Source organism: Prionailurus viverrinus, chromosome C1, assembly GCF_022837055.1.
Source record: "Prionailurus viverrinus isolate Anna chromosome C1, UM_Priviv_1.0, whole genome shotgun sequence".
Classification (NCBI taxonomy): Eukaryota; Metazoa; Chordata; class Mammalia; order Carnivora; family Felidae; genus Prionailurus; species Prionailurus viverrinus.
The window spans coordinates 210,721,037-210,741,922 of NC_062568.1; the positions used below are offsets into that span (position 1 = coordinate 210,721,037).

A 20,886-nucleotide genomic window follows, 5' to 3' on the forward strand; every position below is an offset into this window, starting at 1 on the left:
TGTGTGCGCGTGTCGCGTATACATGTTTCCATGCACGCGAGCCGTGGAAATGTGGAGCACTCCCGTGGTGGCACCCACAGACAGGAGGCTCTGCACCTGCCCGCGCACCTCTGGAAATAAGTACAACTTGCCCTTTTTGGAGGGGATTCGGAATTTGGCGAAGATCTTTTTCTGGTTTTATTAATTGCTTGTGTTTTCTGGTTTTACTGGTCGGCAGTGGCATGGGGAGATCTGATTGGAGGTGGGCAGGCCGCCAGTAGCAGGCCCCCATCCTTGGAATCACCATGGCCGTCCAGTCTAAATGTGGATTAATGAGCGAAGCCCGTGTGCTCAGGGTTTTTACTGAGTTGTCAGTGTCATATGGGTCCCGACTTTGTTGCTTGGCAAATAACGTCTTGGAGAAAGACATTGAAGAAAGAAGTCTTGCCTTGAACCTGAGCTGGTATTTCTGTGAGTGATGAATTCCTCAGGCTCAGCCTCCCCCCTCAGGCTTGCCTGCCTCCCCCGCTGAGGCTCAGCCTCCTGACCTCAGGCTCGGCCACCCAGGTGCTGCCTGGCGTAGCCTCTTAGCTCAGAGACCAGAGTTCTGTGCTGTCCTTTGAGACCCTCCTGGTGCAGAGGAATCGCCTTTCACTTCCGCTGAGATGGTTAATAATTTGTTCCACCTCTCAAAAAGTATCTTCTGAAAAATAATCTGGGAAGCCAGAGTACCGTGCGGTTTCTGCATTTTCCTTCTGAGACGTATGTCGTTCTCCTTTAAGCTCTCCCCCTAACAAAGCACATGCAGGCTTTTAGTGACAGCGTCCTGTTTCCTTCTCCTCGTATATTTTTTAAGTTATTTATTTCGAGAGAGAGAGAGCTGGAGAGCTGCAGGGAGAGTGAGAGGGAGAGAATCCCAAGCAGGTGCCACACTGTCAGCACAGAGCCTGATGCGGGGCTCGATCCCATGAACCATGAGATCATGACCTGAGCCGAGATCAAGGGTCGGACGCTTAACTGACTGAGCCACCCAGGTGTCTCTCCTCCTCGTGTTTTATGGGAGTGACCAGACAGGACCGCCACCACACAGACCGGGCTGGCTGCCTCCAGGCCTCCCCTCAGCCCCTGGTGTTGCTACAGGGGTAGGTACCCCAGTGGCCTGAGCTCGAGGTTCAGCTAGTGGGGTAGCCTCTGCTACCATGCCAGTGCCACGAGAATCCACTCTCACATGGTCTTATTCGTCAGGCGGTGACAGCCATGTGATTTCCTCTTTAAAAGTGGACACTCTAGGGGTGCCTGAAGTGTTCAGCTTCAGCTCAGGTCACGATCTCCCGGTCTGTGAGTTCGAGCCCCGCGTCGGGCTCTGTGCTGACAGCTCGGAGCCTGGAGCTGCTTCGGATCCTATGTCTCCCTCTCTCTCTGCCCCTCCCCTGCTCGTGCTCTGTCTCTCTCTGTCTTTCAAAAATGAATAAATGTTAAAAAAAATTAAAAAGTGGACACTCTGGCCCTGGGCGTGGGGGTGGTATAAGGCGGGTGCAGGCTCTCACTCAGTCCTGGGGGGCTTTGGGCCAGGCACCTAGACTCTTGGCTCCGAATTCCCTCGTGTGTGCCTGAGAGAGAACGGTGTGCATCTCGTAAGGCTGCGGGGGTACCAAATACGTTCTCGAGCACGCACCCGGTGAGCAGTGGGCACTCCTCCATACACACTTGGTGCCAGGCCCTGTCCAGGAGCCGCACAGACCACGATGGAGAAGACCGTGTGTCCCCACGCCGGCCGGGGTTGACGCTTACGTTGTCCCTCTGGAGCAGGGCCTCTCAGCCTGGGCGGGCTGACCCCTGGGGCTGGCCCTGTTGTGTGTTGTGTGCTGTGGGTGATGGCAGGCTCTGCCCTGGGTGCACAGAAGCCTCTGACTTTGGAGCTGGAGACTTTGCGTTTCCCAGAGGAGAGTTTTGTGTCACGGAGTCACCGGGTTTGGGGCACTTGGGCTCATGGTGGGAAGTGCACAGGAAACCATCTGAGCCTCAAATGGGAGGCCGCAGGAAGTGTTGGTAAGCCATCTGCCTTCCTGAAGATTCTCTGTTAAAGGCTTGTTGGAAAAGAATTGCTCGAAGACACTTGCGATCTCTGTTCCTCTCTTCCCTGGCCTTGCCGCCCGGCCTTCCGCTTGCGACTGAAGCGAGCAGGTCGAGTGGCAGTGCAGTTGGGGACACGTGGCCGTGGCCTCTCCATCACGGCGCGTCATCAGACGCCCCATTTCAGTTCTGTCATGTGGGTGAGAAATGAGGACCTGGCCCCTGGGCAAAATGGTGTCCATGTTTTGGAAGATGAAGGCGTTAAGACAGGAGCATTTCCATGATTTATTAACCTGTTTACCCCATCAGGGAGGAATCCTGTCAAGTGTAGATGAGTGGGGATGTGACTGGAGTGAACGAGAGCTGCCCTCTTCAGTCCCGAGAGTTCTTCTCTTGCAGGTAATTTGATGGGCTTGACTCAAACTTTTAATCACGCGGTTTTAGTTGACACACAGGATTTTCCTCTCACAGCCTGCCGCGTGGTGTTAATTAGACATCCTTACACTGAAGGGCTTATTTGCAGTTTTGGCTCAGCTGAGTGCTGGCGGGAGTGCTGGCGGAGTCCAATCGCGTGCCGCAAGGTGGGAATGGCACCTCGGTACCGGGTGAGCTGGGCTGGCCCCACTTTGCCCTCCTGGGGACGGTCCCCGCAAGGCGACCAGAGGATTAAAGCTTGTTAGAAAACAAAAATCAGGGGCCGTGGGGGCTCAGTTGGTTAAGCGTCCGACTCTGGATTTCTGCTCGGGTCACCATCTCGTGGATTGTGAGTCTGAGCTCTGTGTTGGCTCTGTGCTGATGGTGTGGAGGCTGCTTGGGATTCTCTCTCCCTCTCTCTGCCCCTCGCCTGCTTGAGTGTTCTCTCTCTCTCTCTCTCAAAATAAATAACTAAGCTAAAAAAAAAAACACCAACAAACCCCAAAAACCAAAAATCAGCTGTGTAAATTTGACAATCTAATTTGCTGTATTCACGACTCATGAATGAGGCGGCATCCCATCCGGCAAATAGAAAGGAGCTCCGGGGAGCTGGACAGAGTGCAGGGCTTTCATAGAACAGGGTGGGAAAAAGTCGTTTCTGCAGAGAGAACGTTGTTCTTGGGCGAGGTCCCCTTCCTGTGGGGGGAAGGCAGGGGTCAACCAGGTGGTCTGTGTCACCAGCACCGACCAGGGAGTCCCAGGTTGCCGGGTTAAAGGTTATGTGCCCGAGAGGTGGAGACCGTACTAGGTCAGGCGTGGCCTTGTTTGCTGACCAGGGCTCGGCACAGGTGACCCTGGGGCCTGTTGTGTTCTTTCTGAGAAGCTCCACGGCTGCCTTGTGCTCTCACCCCTGGGAGCCTTTTTACTTCCACAGGCTTCTGGTGGGTTCTGCACTGGGTTTGTGTTTTATACCTGCTGAGGCTGGCCTTACCTTTGAGCTCTGAACTTTGGGGTGGGGTCATGTCTTCAGGTTCCTTAGAGATTCTTCAGCACGGTGCTCTCCCCACACTGAAGGCTCCGTAAATGACGTTTGGAAAAGAGCACGCACCCTTCACGGTCAGTAGTGACAGGGTAAACACCCTTCAGGCCTCGGGTCACGGTTGGCATGCTGTGCTCCCGGCGGCCGACGCTCCTGGTTGAAGGTGGGGTCTTTGGGGACAGACAGCAGCGGGGCTCTGCTGTCGTCGTTTCCGGTCTCAAATCATCGTCTTCGGGGGCAGATGGCAGGGAAGGGCCATGGCCCTAAATTCGAACTTGGGCCTGCTGAACAGCTGGTGCTACCGCTCCAGGCAGAGCAGTGTCAGGGTGACCTCCGAGTGGGGGACCTTCGTGGCTTTGCATCGGAGCATCTGTTTCGCTGCCGAAAGGAGAAGCGGGCGGTGTTGCTAACACGGACGTACCCAGGTATTGATAGGACAGGTGAGATGGTGACAAACCGACGCTGCGGCCGGCCGTTCAAAAACAGTTCTTGAGTCTCGGAAACAGAAACATAATTCTCTGTTGGTCCCACCACCTGTCAGCTGTGAGTGGCCATTATTTCATCATTTTGCCATAAAAGATAATAGAATAACGATTTATATCTCACGGCTGATGTTTTAATGTGTCTCTCTGTTATTCTGGGCTGACAGTCTGTGATTACAGGAAACGTTTTCTCGGTGACACCCTGGTAATGACTCGTTAATGGGGGATTAGTCCACGGTTAAATCACATTGAAGCTGCCCAGCGTGGCCTTGCCTTACCGCTCCCTGGCTGGGGTGGGGGGGGGGGGTCTATGTGTGCAAGGGGGTGACCTCTCACCCGTCACTCTCCCCCAGTGCGGACGCAGTTCCGGGGACGCTCCCAGTGCAGAGCCACAGCTCAGCACCTCTGTCTAGGTTTGACCTGCGAAGCCCGGCCACGATCCTGTCTGCATCCTCGGTGCCGACGACGTTTATTAGCTTTAAACAGAGGTGACTGCGCTGGGCTCACGAAATAAAAGAACCACAGAGCCCACAGAGCGGAGGCGCGTTCTCTTCTGTGCCAACGGAGAATGCCACCGTGCAGCCAGGCGGAGAGGCAGGTGGCTCTGACTCCCGTCTGTTGTCTTTTCCTTAAGGCCACCACCAGGACGACCCCCAGGATGGGCGGGGCGGGGCGGGACAGGGCCCAGCTGGGGCTCCGTTTGCATAGGATGGAGCGAAAAGGTGACAGGTGGGAAACCTTTTAGGAGCCACCTGAATACTGTCTACTTGGCTTAGGTCCAAAAACAGTCTTGTAAGAAAATGCTGTCGAGGTGATTTTTGTCGTAAAAAGATGTTAGTTGGGCTCTGAACTGGCGATGATTACATAGCATCTCAAGAAATCTAAGGATCCTGTTTAGTTGAAACAGTTGGTTTGGTGGAACTTCTTAACGGCTGCACAGAAAACAGGGACTAGAGCCGACGTTGGCAAGCTGGGTTGAAGTTTCAGGCGGTGAGTGTTCTGTGGGACGGGTCGGCAGGCGTGTGTGTTTGCAATGACTGGTTCCCATGAGGTGACAGGGGCGTGAAGTCGCTCCTGCCTTCCTTTAGGTGCAGGGCCTGCGGCACGTTCCGTGGATGGGAGTGGATGGGAGTGGCTGGGAGCTCCTGGAACAGAACAGCTTCATTCATTCCCGTCCGAATGAAAAGCCGTGATACCAGCTTCCGACTCCGACGGAGCTATTCTGCCCCAGCGCCCTAGAAGGAGGTGTGTCCCAGGAGGAGACACGTTTGCGGCATTTTAGGACCTGCAGGACAGTCCATCACCTATGTTCTGGTTTCTGTTTTGCAGTCCTTGTATTTTCACACGTCCTTAAACCACCCTAGCATCGTGGCTGTGGTCGAAGTGGTCGCCGAGGGCAGGAGGCCGGATGGCTCCCTCCAGGCTTTGTCATGTGGGTTTGGAATTCTTCGCATCTTCGGCAACAAGCTGGAGTCTCCTACCTCAGCCTCCCAGGACAAGCGGTATCTGCCTCGTTTTCTTTATCCTTGGGATTTTCCAGCCTCACTCTGGGGAGAGTTAACTGCTCATCATCCCCCACACAGAAAGCTTTCCCTTTGTCCACTTGTGTTGTGGTCTGTTCCCAACGGTGTGTACCCTGGGAGGTCTTTGCTTTGGAGTAGCTGGGTTTGCCATTTCTGAGTAAGCCAGAGAATTGTCCTTTAGATGGGGGTGAGGCCGGCTCTGGCCCTGGGCGTGGGGGTGGTATAAGGCGGGTGCAGGCTCTCACTTAGTCCTGGGGGGCTTTGGGCCAGGCACCTAGACTCTTGGCTCCGAATTCCCTCGTGTGTGCCTGAGAGAGAACGGTGTGCATCTCGTAAGGCTGCGGGGGTACCAAATACGTTCTCGAGCACGCACCCGGTGAGCAGTGGGCACTCCTCCATACACACTTGGTGCCAGGCCCTGTCCAGGAGCCGCACAGACCACGATGGAGAAGACCGTGTGTCCCCACGCCGGCCGGGGTTGACGCTTACGTTGTCCCTCTGGAGCAGGGCCTCTCAGCCTGGGTGGACTGACGCCCGGGGCTGGATAAGTCTTTGCCGGGGGGCATCCTGTGTGCTGCAGGATCTCTGAGAACATCCCTGGCCTTACCCACTAGATGCCAGAAACCTCCCAGCCTCCTCCCCCCACTTGTGACCATTGGAAATACCTGTGGACGCTTCCAAATATCAGGCAGTCTCACCCCTGGTTGAGAAAACCAGTGGTCTGGATACACAACCATGGCACTTCCTCAGACGTTGTCTTTGCTGGGACATTTCTGAGCGTTATAAATTTCCCTGGTGTAGTTTTCTAGCACCTGGGTGCGTGGGGGCGGGCTGTCCGTGTGCTGGAAGTGTGTGGCCAGGGGCACGGGGGGGTGTGGGGGGCGCCAGGGGCGTGGGTGGCACGGGGGGGCTGTTGCTTCGCTTGGTCATCTCTCTTCTCTGTGGAAGGTGTGATTGTCTGGTGTGTAGAAAGCTCTAGTAGGTGTGGGGCGGTTGGTGAGTTGCGTGCTTTCCTTCCGAGACGTGTGGCTGGCGTCTGGTGACTGGAAGCAAGACGCGGAGAGTTGACGTGCACCCCCTGGACGTGTCTTGCAGGTTGAAGCTGTACCACGGCACCCCCCGAGCCCTCCTGCACCCGCTTCTCCACGACCCCGTAGAACGTAAGTGACGAGGCGTGGCCCGGCCTGGCCCGCGGTGTTGCCGCGGAAGGTCCTGCCGTCCTCAGCAGCACTGGTTCACCCTGTAACTCTGAGTGCTCTCTGCCCTCAGTCCATCTTGGGATCTTTCTCCGTGTAAACCTATCAGCTTAGCAGATTTATTTAGTGAATTAGGGCAAAACTTCTCACGGGCCTGGAGTTTGGACACAACTGAAGGAACTCTAACGTGCCAGCCTGAGAGGAGGGCATTGCTTCCTGCGGACGTACCTGGGACAGCAGCCCCAGAGCCTCCTGGCCGCCGGGGCGGCAGCCTTGCCCACCAGATGGGATGGGGTAGTTGCTGTCGGTCACCGGCCGCGCGGGCACCACAGACCTTTCGCCGTGAGGCCCGCTGGTTCCGCTCGGCACGTCACGGCCTTCCAGCTGTGCCTGACCGCAGAGGAGCGTCCCGCGGGGCCTCCCGCCGTCCCCCACGAGGCCCAGCAGCCGTGTGGAGGATGGACAGATGGATGGGGGCGCCTGGCAGAACATCTCCGAGGCCCAGGGTGGGGGTGTGGAGGGGTCAGGTGGTCAGAGGTGGATCCGTTCGGGAGGATGGCTTTTCTTGTCTTAGACTTGTTGCCGGATTCTGTGACAGGAACTTTGAGCCTGCCCCGTGGCCTGAGTTAAAAATTGAACCAATCCCACGCCTTCCACTGCCCACTGAATTTGGCGAAAATTTCATTACAGAAGAGCAATCAGTCCAAAACTTTATTTTATTTTTTAAAGTATTCAAAAATTTTTTTTAAATGCTTATTTATTTTTGAGACAGAGAGAGACAGAGCGTGAGTGGGGAGGGGCAGAGGGAGAGGGAGACACAGAATCTGAAGCAGGCTACAGGCTGTGAGCTGTCAGCCCAGAGCCTGACACAGGGCTGGAACTCACGGAATGGGAGATGGTGACCTGAACCGAAGTTGGATGCTTAACCCACTGAGCCACCCAGGCGACCTAAGATATTTTTTTAAAAGTTCACTTATTTTAGAGAGAGGGTGAGAGAGAGAGAGCTCATGTACATCCATGCGTGTGAGCGAGCAGGGGAGGGGCAGAGAGAGAGAATCCCAAGCAGCCTCTGTGGTGTCAGTGCAGAGCCTGACTCGGGGCTCTAACTCGCGAGGAACCCTGAGATCATGATGTGAGCTGAAATCAAGAGTTGGATGCCTAACCGGCTGAGCCACTCAGGTGCCCCTGAAACTTAATTTTATTGATAGAAATTGACTTTTAGGTTATTTCTTAATTGAGTCTAATCATTACTTTGCTGGCATTTTGTGTCCTGGCGCATCCTTAGGATCAAGACTTTTTTTTTTTTTTTTAAATTTAATTTTAAATAGGCTCCATGCCCAACGGTGGGGCTCGAATCATGATCCTGAGATCAAGAGTCACATGCTCCATCGACTGAGCCAGCCGGGCGTCCCAGGATCAGGACCTTTAGACGGATGTGCACAGCCAGCAGCTTGTCCTGGGGCAGCAGTGGAAGGTTGTGTGGTGGGAGCTGAGAGCATGAGGGGTCACCTTCTCGCGGGCGTTTCCCGAAATGTACCGATTTCTTGCTCGAATGGGCAACACATTCACATGATTGAGAATTAAAACAGCATAAAAAAGTTTAAAAAGGTCCAGTGAGGCCTTAACCCGCTGCTCTGCTCCCTCCCTTGCACCCCTAGGTGTCTCTAGGACCCTCGTGTGGAACAGAGGCAAGAGCACATTTCCGGGCTCTCATTTCTGCCTCCTCTTTTCCCCTTGACAGTTTGCCTTAGTGAAGTCTTCCTGTTGGTGCCTGGAGCGCCCCCCATTCTTCCTACGGCCGCGTGCTGTCGTTGAGGTTGCGATCCGTGCTTTACTGAGTGGTCCTGCGAGCCAACCTTGGGGGACCCAGGGGACAGAGTTTGGGAACGTTACTGGTGTGGACAGCTGCCGTTTTGCACGCATGCCCGCACAGCTGGGGGTTGAACTCCCGGAAGCCGGGGTGCTGGGTCTGAGGACTAGTTTGCAACGTTTCTCCTGATTTCCCTCCATGGAGGCCCGGCCAGCGTCTTTCCAACCAGCCATACGGAGAGTGCCTTTCAGGGCATTTAAATCTTAAAGTAGGCAGCAGACCCTGTGTCTGTGGTGGTTAGGTATTAAATATATAGTTTTCGTTCATTTCGTTTTCCAACGAATGCAGTAGGTCATATTTAGCTCATTTCTTATGAAATCGTGTAGCGCGTTGTAGTAGGTGCTTAGGCTCCTGTCAGTGGAAGAAATCAAGTCCCAGCAAGACTTTTTTGGGGGGCTGTGTAGAGGGGCTGTCTCTGGTCCGTCTCAACTCCAGGGCCCTGTGGTTCTGGGCGCCGCCCTTCCTTGAACCTCAGTTTCTGTTGATGCTGTTCCCTCCATCTTCCCTAGCTCTGTGTCCGAACCCTTTTTAGCTGTCGCTTTCTCCAGGATGCTCTCCCTCTTCACTTTCCCTGGTCTGCTATCTGCTGTCCACACCTACATGGGGTTCAGTCCCGTGCTCCCTTGTGCTGCAGGTATCGCGGTGTTTGTGTCTTGGTCTGTCCTTGAGGGCTGGGCTCTATCTCAGAGGCTGCTGCTCCCAGGTTCCAGTCCTGCTGCTCTGTGGGCTCGATGATGCAGGTGCTGAGTGGGGAAGGGAGGCAGGCTGGGGCCCAGGGTGCCTTCTAGACCCCTGGTGATAATGGGGACCGGGCAGTTTCTGGACTTCATGACTTGGGGGGGAGGGGTGAGCAGGAGGGATTTTGTTGTGTTGCATTAAAAACGAGTATCTGGGAGGGCGCCTGAGTGGCCCAGTCGGTTAAGCGTCCAACTTCCGCTCAGGTCATGATCTCACGGTTCGTAAGTTCGAGCCCCACATCGGGCTCTCTGCTGTCAGCACAGAGCCCGCTTCTGATCCTCTGACCCCCTTTTCTGCCTGCTTGTGGCATGCATGGTCTTTCTCAGAAATAAACAAACATTTAAAAAAAAAAAAGCAGGTATGTGTGTTTGTAGTTTCACCAGAGAGTTCTTAAGGATCAATTCTTTTTGCTTTTTAGGCTGAACAGAGCATTTCCCCTGCCTTCGTGGAAAAATGTGTTTCCTGCTTGTGGTGTTTCTTTCTTAGATGCTCAGTTTATCGACTGGTTTGACCCAAAGGGCCTTTGGTCACAGCTGTCACATGGGTGTTTTCTCCCCCAGAAAACAAGCATATGACCCTCATGGAGAGCTGCAGCCTGCAGTACATGCTGAGGCCACACCCACTCCTGGAGCCCGTGTTCCATCTTCTTCCCGAGAACCTTCTGGTGTCTGGTCTGCAGCACATTCCTGGCCTCCTTCCCGCTCACGGAGAAAAGGGTAAGGGCTGCTCGTCTCTCTCCCTTTGGTGTGTCTGTATTATTGACGGCTGATGGCTAGACCTCATAGGAATTGGGCTCTACAGAGGGGTCTGGGTGTGGCTAGGCACCCTCAGCAAGTGGCCTGGTAGAGGTGGTGGTGGGAGAGGGAAGGGGGGAGGGGGGAGGGGGAGGTGGTGATGTGGGGCGAGGGGGAAGGACAGGGAGGGGAGGGAGAGAGGGGAGGGGAAGGAGGGGATGAGAGGGAGGAGGAGGGAGGGGCAATGCCCTGTCTGCCTGTCATCCCTTCTGAGCAGTGTCTCGTGTCCCTCAAATCACTTCTGTTTTCTTTCCTGGGGAAACGCTTTCGTAAGACAGATAGTTCACATCTTTATGACCAAGGTCAGGAAAACCACTTGCTAGATCTCTGGGCCTTCCTGGACGCCCCTGTCCGTGGCTCGATTATTAATTACTTTTAAATTGTGGTGAAATAGACACGACACAGAATTTACTATTCTGACCCTCTTCAAGTGTGCAGTTCGGTAGTGTTAAGCACATTCTCGTGGTTGTGCAGCCGCCACCACCACCATCCACATCCAGAACCTTCTCATCGGCCCAACCTGAAGCCCTGTCCCCACTAAATACACACTCCCCATATCCCTTCCCCCAGCCCCTGGCCACCACCGTTCTTTCTGTCCCTGAATTTGACTCCTCTAAGGTCTTCTAGAAGTGGAATCATCAGGATTCCACTTCTGTGACCAGCTTATTTCGCTTGGCATCGTGTCCTCAAGGGTCATCGTGTTGAATCACATTTTGGGATTTCCTTCCCTTTTTAAGGCTGAATAATATTCCATTGCACAGATGGGCCACGTTGTGTTCATCCATTTACCTTTGGATGGACACCTGGGTCGTTCCACCTTTTGGCTGTTGTGCCTAATGCTGTTATGAACGTGGTGTGCGGTGGCTTGGTAATCTTTGAATGCTGGAATCCACGTGGAAGCCTCAGGACTCCGTCTTGGCGTGATTTAGAAGTAGGTTCTCCAGCGGTGGATTTGGGACAACCCGTTCATGCCTCGGAGATCACTGCAGAGATGTGCTCTGCTCTGGGGTCCTGCTGACGGGCCTTGACCTGGGCCTTATGCTCCTTCTGGGTACTTCCAGGGGCTTTTAGTCCGGCTGCGTGAGGAATCCAGGAGAAGGGACCACCCCAGTTCTTTCCCGCCCGCATGGCGGAACCTCTTGTCCTGGGTGGTCTGGCTCCTTGTTCTGGCCCAGGGAGAGCAGGATGGGGCGTGAGTGTGAGTTGTGATGTGCCGAGTTTTGACAGCGACTCTCAAGAACCCAAAGAAAAGGTGTAGTTCAGCTCCAGTATGAGAATGTTTCCAGTTAACGGTGTCCCTGCACGTGGCTTGGTATTCTGGTCCGTGCTGGGATGCAGACGTTGTTATCTGAGTTCATGAGTTTCTTGGATGGGTCCGTGGGGGTCATCTCATCACGAGGTCACTGTTTTTCCTGAGAAGAGATAACGGTGCGTGAAAAATGATAAATTAACTATGAACAGAAGCAAGTCCTAGGACTGGTCCCGGCTTTGGGTCTGCCGTGGCTCACTGAGCTTCAGCCCCCCACCCCCCAGCCCCATATGGGAAGTCTTACCGCCCTCTGTAATCCTCTTGTGTCCCCTCGAGAGGGAGGAGGGGACAGACAGGGAGACAGAGAAAATGCCACAGGGTCTCTGCTGTCGAGATTGAAAGCAACGTGACAACCTGCATCTGCTTGGAGACCCTGGCCCCGTCGGTCACGGAGGGCCCTGTAAGTGCCGCTGTGCCGTGTGCTGATGTCAAGAACCTAGGTGCACACCTGCCGTAGAGTCCCTTATGTAAGTCTTACCCGACCTGGGGTTCTGGGAAAGCAGCCTTTCGTCGGGGCCCGAGGCGGCTCCATCACTTTGAGACTCGCCAGCGGGTGTCAGCAGAGCTGCAGGGAAAACCTGGCAATACCCACAGCTCATCAGGGGCCTGTGTCTGTGTCACTACAGCTGGGGCAAGAGGGCAGCTCCGACGGCCCCAGGTCTGTTCTCAGTATCTCGTGGCAGTCCGAGGGGTCGGGGGGCCGCTACAGAGTCCTCCAAGGTCGTGTCTTCTGAAGGGATCTGAACCCCAGTGGCTTCCCATTTGCCCCCTTCGTGTGGGCAGCCAGCTGGTCACTGGGGCACTTACGGGATGCAGGCGGTGCCTGTGAAATTGCAAAACTGATGACAGTTTAGGTTGTTGTTTTCTTTTTTTTTTTTTTTTCTTTTTTTTTTTTCAACGTTTATTTATTTTTGGGACAGAGAGAGACAGAGCATGAACAGGGGAGGGGCAGAGAGAGAGGGAGACACAGAATCGGCAACAGGCTCCAGGCTCTGAGCCATCAGCCCAGAGCCTGACGCGGGGCTCGAACTCCCGGACCGTGAGATCGTGACCTGGCTGAAGTCGGACGCCTAACCGACTGCGCCACCCAGGCGCCCCTAGGTTGTTGTTTTCTTAAAAATTTATTTATTTTGAGAGAGAGAGAGAGCGCTTGTACACAAGTGAGTGAGGGAGGGACAGAGAGAGGGAGAGAGAGAGAGTCCTAAGCAGTCTCCACGCTGTCAGCACAGAGTCCAATCTCGAGCCACAGGGCTCGATCTTGTGACCCTGAGGCCATGACCTGACCTGAGATCGAGAGTCTGATGCTTACCCAACTGAGCCCCCCGGGCGCCTCTGTGTCATATTTAAAAACCAATGACCAGGATGGGGTGCCTGGGTGGCTCAGTTGGTGGAGCGTCCAACTTCGGCTCAGGTCATGATCTCCCAGTCTGTGAGTTCGAGCCCCGCGTTGGGCTCTGTGCCGACAGCTCGGAGCCTGGAGCCTGCTTCGGATTCTGTCTCTCTCTCTCTCTCTCTCTGCCCCTCCTGCTCATGCTGTCTCTCTCTCTCTCTGTCAAAAATAAATAACATTAAAAAAATTTAAAAAATAAAAAAAAAACCAATGACCAGGGACTGTGGAGTGGAGCCTGAATATGCTTGGGTGGGCAGGCAGGCACATTCCCCCTTCTCGGGGAGAAAGGACCAGAATGCAGCTTCTCACCAAGGCCCCCAGTGACCACCTGAGACTCTGAGAAAGGAAACCCGTTGTGCTCAGCCTTTGCCTCACATGCAGGATGCCAGGTTGAAAATCTAGCTCACGGCCTTGCAACCCTCAGCTTGCGTCCTGACAGCGGTTACAGTCTGTGTTATAAATCCTGCCCAGGGTCTTCTGGGCTTTTGTGACTCAGTCTTGGAAAAGGGTTTCTTTGCTGGGTGACGTTTTGTCACCCCGAAAGGGCCAAGGCAGGGACTGGGACCGGCTTCCGTGGTGGAATTCACGTGCAGTTTGCAGCGGGTCTGACTTTATTTTGCTGTCATGGGGGGACGTGGATATTTGTTTGCTTGGGAAATGCCACAGTACAGGAGGATTGAGACTTGTTTAACGGAAATTTTTATTGAGGTCATTCCAGATTCACATGTGGTTTTAACAAATAATGCAGGGAGAGTCCGTGTGTCCTTTGCCCAGTTTGCCCCAAATTGTCGCACGACGTCACGACCAGGATATGGCGACACAGTCAGCGACCTTCTCCCCATTTCCCTAGTTTGACTCCCCGCTTTGTGTGAGGACTGACTTTTGAAGAGTGGTTTTCAGCCTGGGAGGGACTGGAAATGACAGGTCTTAATTGTGGTTGTTCTGGTGGCTCCTTGTCACTCCCCGGAAGAAAGGCAGGCCTTCCCTTCGAGGGGCGCTTTCAGAATCTGTGCAGATTAGCAGGTGCTGTCGGTCTGTCGTGTCTTCTCTGCAACTAGGAAATCCATGCAGCCTCCCTCGCTCTGTCTTCTGTTCTTTGCTTGGTTCTGACCTTTCCCTTGCTTCTGTGTGACAGGCCTGGACAGCCGCATCAGCACCAGGGTGACTGTTCACGTGCCCCTGAAAGCTGACGCTTGCAAGGAGAGCCCCCACACCCTGGCTTCGAGCGAGTCTCTGCCCTGGGGTTCTTTGGCCTGCTCTCGTGGCCGCAGAGCTGTGAGCCGGTCACGGGCCCAGTGCCGTGCGGCTTCCTCTCTTGGCGTGGGAGGTGGTCTCTGGAGATGGGTTTGGGAGAGGGCTCGGGTCGCTCATCCGGCCCTGGAGCAGATGCAGAGCTTTGCATAAAGTGGCTGAGTGCAGTGGAAGCTGGTCATCAATGTAAGCGGGAAGCCCGTTTTCTAGAACTGGGCCCGAAGGCCACGGGCCCACGCCAGGACGGAACGGAGTCCTGAGTGAGGCTTCCTCGCCAGGTGCTCAGGGAGGTGTGGGGGTCCTGGGCCCACGTCCCATGGTGCTTCTAGCTGGAGGAAAGCGGAGGGCCTCCCGCTCCCCCCACACCCAGCCAGCTGCCACCACGGCAGTGTCTGGAGCAGAGCACTTGACCATGGACTTCTGCCAGGGGCTCAGTGGGAGTGAGCTGTGACTCGGCGGCATCTGGGCAGGGGGTGGGGCGGCGGCATCTGGGCTGGGGGGGGCGGGGCCTCCGGGGAGACCTGTGTGGAGGTCACAGAGGTGGTCTGGATGCCGTGAGTCCCGGGAATGTGTGCGTGGCAGGGAGGCCGAGGAAGACTGCCGCTGAGGTGTCCCTGTTGCGTGCGCGTCCCCCACGGCCGTCCTCACAGTGAGCCTTCGTCCTCCCTGACCCGCAGACCAGTGGCTCTCTGACCCCTTTATCCGCTCTGAACACCCGCTTTGGTGATCTGCCTCCCACCTTTCCTTCCTCACTGCCTTCCTCCTTCGTCCCTTCCTTTGGTTTCACTGAGTGGCCGCTCTGTACTGGGAAGGCCCTGCCCCGCCCTCCTGCGTGTCCGCTCCTGTAGACATGCCCCGCAAGCGGCCTTTTCCCGCGGACCCTCCCTCGCCTGCCACATGGTGGCCCGCTCTGGTTGGTGTCCCCACTCAGGAATGCCCTGAGGTGCTCCTTAGGGATGCACCGCCCCCTGACCTGCTGATGGTGCGTTTCAGCAGACGGCATCCAGGCACCTCAGTGGCTGCGGGGTTCTTCTCCCAGGCTCCCAGACCACTTAGATCCTTGTGAGGAGGGGATTCGGCTTCTGGATTGCCCCATGTGAGCGCGGGGTGCGGGTGGGCAGGGGCGGTGCCAGCAGAGCAGGCTCCTGCCCTGTGTGAGCTCCAGTTTTAACACGACAAAGGTAGTCTTCCTTCCAGCCTCAGTCCCCAGGGAACCGCCCCAGAGAAAACCACTGCCCCCAGTGTGGTGTGCACCTTTATACCTTTTCTGGCCACCGATGCTCTGGTTTGTCTGGGATTCAGGAAGGCTCACTGGGTGCATCTGTGTGCACAGGCCCTGAGCAGGGGTGAGGGCACGGCGCGCGCCTCTTAGTGGAGTGCTCATGTCTTGGGTGGATTTCAGCAGGGGCAGACCCCACGCCTCACCACGGCCATCGGAGGCAGCAGGTGTTGTAGAAGCGCCACGCCTCAGCCTCCTTTCTTCCCGTTGCCTCTCTTGCAACGCTGTTCGTGTGGTAGGGTGCGTTCTGATGAATCCAGTATCCTTCCAGGAGAGCTGTGTCCCCGGGAGGTTGTGGACCCTGTTGGGACCTCGTGGGGAGCTCCTTGGGCACCTGGGGGTGTTTCCGAGCACCTCCCCAAAGGATGTCACTAGGAGGGAATTCTTGCTTGTTCAGCACCTGTAACCCCCATTTTCTCGGCAGTGCGTGCGTGGGAATCCCTGAGGGAAATGGGTCTGTTTCCCATAGGAGCAGTGCTATTTTGGGGAAATAGATTTGTACCCAAAGGCTTGGCAACAGACACATGAAAGCTAGGCCCAGTTACAGAGCATGAGGGCCAAGAGCTGCCCCCTGGGGAGGTCAGCTCTGCCGAGGCTCCATCCATCCTGGCCGCTGAGGTGGGTGGGGCACTGAGCAAGTACATACGGACGGTGGTGTTGGAGCCGTCCAGTGGGGCCGACAGACCTTGGTGAGCGTGGCTCCACTCCTGGCCGCGGGGTGAGCCCTGAGTTTCCTAACCTCTCCCAGTCTCTGCTGCTGCGTTTTCTCCATAAAATGGGGGACATTCTTGGGACCTGTCCCGGAGATGCCTTTGGGAGCAGATGACCGGGCTGGTGGAGCCCAGTGCCAAGGACTTGGAAAGGGCTCAGCCCAGGACCTCTTGTTCTTTCTCCATGGGGCACTGTCCTCTGCTGTGGCCGCCCTGGGGCTGCCTTCTGTGGTACAGCATCCGGGGAGGCCTGCTTTGCTGAGAGCCCTTCTCTGGAGCCTGTGCCTTTCACAAGACATGGCCTGGGGACAGCTTGCCGGATGCCAGCCAGCCCTGCCTCCCGGGTCCTTCAGGCTCTAGAAGGTTCTATGTGGCCAGTGCAGATACGGCTCTTCAGCCTGGTGTCCTGATGGAAGAGGTGTCCTTCCTCCCTCCTCCCCCCATTCTGTGCCTGGGACGCTCTTCCTCACTATGAGACCAGGGTCATGGGTCTTATTATTTTTTTTTAATTTATTTTTAATGTTTATATATTTTTGAGAGAGAGAGAGAGAGAGAGAGAGCGAGTGAGCATGAGCGGGGGAGGGGCAGTGTGAGGGAGGCACAGAATCTGAATCAGGCTCCAGGCTCTGAGCTGTCAGCACAGAGCCTGACACGGGGCTTGAACTCATGAACTGTGAGATCGTGATCTGAGTCGAAGTTGGACACTCAACCGACTGAGCCACCCAGGCGCCCCGGGTCATGGCTCTTCTTGTTGGTGCTGATGGCTCTTGTCATGGGGAGGCTGTGCAGAGCCTGCTTCCTGCCGGACCGGGCCCTTTCCAGAAGCGCTGGGCCCTGCCCCCTTCCTAACACCCGGGGCTCGCCCCCGCTGCCGCGCTGTCACCCCCAGAGCTGTGGTACCAGAAGGACTCATCCCAGGGGAGATCTGTCTGGGAAATGGCCCGCGCCCCCCACCGATTTAGTTCATTTCAGTTTACGTACGTGGGCGATTGGCGAGGGGGAGCGGGTTCACCGCGGGATGGGCCGTGGCGGCAGCACACAGCGTGAGTCTGTCCGTCCGTCTGTGCTGCCGGCCCGTCTCTGCAAGGGCTGGCTTCAGCCAGCGCCCCAAGTTCTGCCTGAGTCCACTGCTCCCAGCACTCCCCGCCCTGCTTACTCACGGATTCTGCATTTGCGAATCCACTTGTTCCCTGAAGTCCTCACGGTACTTGCCTGGCCCTTCGTGGATGTGTGCTCAGCAGCTTGAGTATTTGAGTCTCCCTCATGCACGTTCCTGTGAGTGGGGTGGCCTCGGGCCAGTCACTTAGCTGTCCAAGTCCCGTTTGCCTTTGTAAGATAAAGAGAATAGACTCTTCCCGGGATGAGCCGTGCTGAGGCTTTAAGATGACAGTCTGGGAGATACGTACACATGTGTGTGCGCCCTTTCCCGGGAGCCCGTGACTCCGAGCTCGTGGCTCCTCTCCAGGGCACAGCGTTGACGTATTAGCTCGGTCCCCGCAGCGCCGTCCCGCGGTGGGCGCTGTCACCTTGCTTTCGCAGCTGAGGAGGCTGAGGATTAGAACTGGGGTTCACACCCGGGCCCCAAGCCCCGGAGCGCACGTAACCTCCCCGCTACCCTCCCTGGTTCCAGGAGGCGCACAGTTCATTCTGACTGCCGGGAAGACGCACGAGCCCTCCCCGGCGGGCGGTGGCGTCGGCCCAGGGAAATGGAGACCCCGCCGCCAGCCTGTCCTCTTCCTGCTGACGGGCCCTGGTTTGGTGACCGTCCCCTGTGCTTCGCAGGGCCCAGCCCGTCCCCGTCTGCTGCGTCTCGGATGTGGCTCCGCGCCTGCTGGTGGCCTGCTGGTGGCCGGCCTGTCCTTGGTCTGTTGTCGCCGTCGCGGTGTTACGTTGGGCCCTGGAGCTGTTGTGTCGCTGCCGGTGTGCCTCTCCACCCTGTTCTTCTGTCTCCTGCTCTCTGCTGCCTCCTGTACTTCTGCCTTCCTGCCGAGCCGCTTGGCTGTCGTGCTCTGAGCGACCACTGCACGCGTGGCTCTGTCCTGGCCGTGATGCCCCTGGTCCTGGGCCAAGGTTTTGCGTTTGGTTGCAGCCTGCAGACAGTGGGCTGTCTTTCCACGGTCAGTGGTGCTTTTGGAACCCCGGAAGGACCTGTGGCCCGGGGGCTGCCCAGGAGTAGCTCGGGGAGAAGCGGGTCGTGGTGGGCGGGCCCCGGGGCTTCCCCTTTGCGTTTCTGCAGAAACAAGGCTTAGCACTTGGGAGAGGCGGGCACCGAGGGCATGTTATTCTCCGCACCTAGAAGGTGACCGGCAGGCTGTGTCGTGCGGTGTGGCTGCTCCCTTCCTCCCTGCCCGCGGGCCGTGTCGTGCAGGGTGACGGCGCCCTTCTCCATTGCTGGCACAGGATCATCAGGCGGGAGGGCGCTGGGCACAGCTGGTTGTCCCCCCACCCCAGGGTGCCTCGGGCCAGTGACCAGAGCCCAGGTCGGGGGCAGGGGGAAGTGGTCCCACTGCATTAAGGCCAGTAGTGGGGGGGTCTCACCGGGAGCTTGAGGGCCACTGTGCCCCCTTGGAGCCCTCAAGACTGGCCCCTGTCTCTGGCCAGCTGTGTTGGCCGACAGTTCAGCCACAGTCAAGAGCGGAGGGATTGTTTGGTGACCCGCGAAGGAGTTGCTTGTGCTCCGAGGCAGCACGCGTGTGTGGGCAACGTGTTCCTTCTGGTGACTGTGGGAGAAGGGCGCTGGCCGTGTGCTGAGGGTGCCACCAGGGCCGCTAGAGGACTGAGCCTATTTGCCCACCGTGTGGGCGAGTGACTAACGTGCCCTTGCTCTCTACTTGACGGGAAGCGTGGAGCCTATAAAAAGAACGAGGTAACAGACTCGCTTTTACGTTTGTCCTCCCTTTCCTCAACTTCCTGCTGCGTCCGCGTGCTCGCTTCCCGGTCTGCGTCGCCGCCGGTGCTCTGCTCGTTCACCTGCGCCACCTGCCCGGGTCCGACTGGCCAGGGATCGGTCCCGGCTCCTCCTTTCTGTGCCTCCGGAGGGCTGTGGCCTCCCTGCCTCGTCTTCTGTGAAATCCTGCGTGAGCAATCCCGTGTGGCCCGTCGGCCTGTGTGGGGGGAGGCCCTGGGGCTGTGGTTTCTGCTCCTCGGGGCCAGGCTGTGCAAACATGCGGTTCTTCCTCCTCTGACGGAAGGTCTCCATTCAGGATGTGCCTCAGACACTTGCTGGACCATTTCGAGAAAGGTCGGACTCTAAAGAAAAATTGTGGGAAAGTCGATATGGCATGAGATTTGCCACGTGAGCAGCTTAAAACGTGCACTTTTGTGGCATTAAGTACATTCACGTTGCCGTGTACCCACCCCCACCACCCACGGCCAGAACTTCCTTGTCTACACTCTCCACCCCCACCCCCTAGCCCCTGGCGCCCACCCTTCTGCGTTCTGTCTCTGACTTTGACTGTTTCTGGTACTTCGCGTGACTGGAATCACCCAGGATTCGCCCTTTTTGTGACTGTCTTATTTCATTTAGCATAACATCTTCAAGGGTCATCCGCGTGTCAGAATTTCCTTCCCTCTGAAGGCTGGAGAATATTCCACGTGTGGGTTGACCATGTTTTTCTCATCCGTTCATCTGCTGTTGGACACTGGGTTATTTTTACCTTCTGGCCATTGTGAGTAATTATACCTGCACTTTTAATGGGTTCTGACTCATCAACCGACCAGCTTCAGAGGCTCCTTTTTAAGTTACAAAGGAATGCAGAAAATTTCTCAGAAGCATCAAATCTGATGCGTGTTTGTGACGGGGAAGGTATAGAAAAACCATAAAGAAGGAAATGGAATAATCTGCGATTACTGCCCCCAGGTATCTGTGTCCTTGTACGTGCATAGATTTTTAACTATAACTGGCACTAAAGGGTCTAATGCACAATTTTATGTGGATTATTTTCACCTACGATGCTATGATTGCTTTTCAGTCATTAAGTCCTCCTTGGCGATATGAGTTCATTCTCATTTTAAATGGACACACAGTAGTTTACCCGCTAGTGAGTGCTAGGTAGTTTCTTATTTTTTTTCTGTTATAAATCAGGTTTCATGAGTATTCTCGCACATAAAGCTTTGCTTCTACATTTGATTAATTTTGCTGAATAGGATGAAAAAGTGGAATCACCGAGGCCGAAGGTGGCTGTGGATATTTTTAAGGGTCTTGGTACACGCGGGGGCAACGACGGGGTCCCTCTGGCTGTGCTGATTGACCTTCTGCAGGACGTCGGGGGGATCTCACTGCGCTCTCCTCCGCCAGTCTCACATCGATTGTTTTCGTTCTCTGACTTCGGAATCGGCTCTGAAAGTCTGACTTTGCACCTTAATTCTTGCTTGTAGAAGCTCGGGAAGAGACAAAGAGGGCGGCAGGGCAGGAAGATCGAATGCAGGGATTGGGGCCATGGTGCCAGAGCCTGGGCTGTGGGCTCGTGGGGAAGCAGTGGGCTTGGCCTTTGTCCTGCTGCCCTGGTCTTTGCGCCACAGCCCAGAGGGCAGGGCTCTGCACAGATCTGACTGCGCCCCTTGAGGCCGAGGGTTTATGCACCTGTTCTGAGCCGGGCACCGAGCTAGATGCCAGGATCCACCGTCCCCTTCTGTCCTCACGGAGCTCCTAGTCTGGGGCTGCTTCCCGACCAGGACGGGGGCTCTTGCCTGGTGGTGCCAGCCCAGACAGTGTTTTTGCTTGTTGCCTTAATGTGCTCGTGAGTATTTCTGCATGTTTCCAAATGGTTCAAGGTAAATGTACAAAAATAAGAAACGGCATCGTTGGCTGGGTTCTCGCTAGAGAGGAAGTCAGTGACA

At 56.0% G+C, this 20,886-nt stretch overlaps 1 protein-coding gene across 1 annotated transcript in view; it reads left to right on the plus strand.

Annotated features, from left to right (window-relative positions):
- NPHP4 (nephrocystin 4) overlaps positions 1-20,886 on the plus strand; it is a 110,159-nt gene that overhangs the window by 19,401 nt on the left and 69,872 nt on the right. The window contains exons 5-7 of the mRNA XM_047868911.1: positions 5,317-5,489; positions 6,606-6,670; positions 9,875-10,030. Of these exons, the coding sequence (XP_047724867.1) occupies positions 5,317-5,489; positions 6,606-6,670; positions 9,875-10,030 (394 nt within the window). The remainder of the gene's footprint in view (positions 1-5,316; positions 5,490-6,605; positions 6,671-9,874; positions 10,031-20,886) is intronic.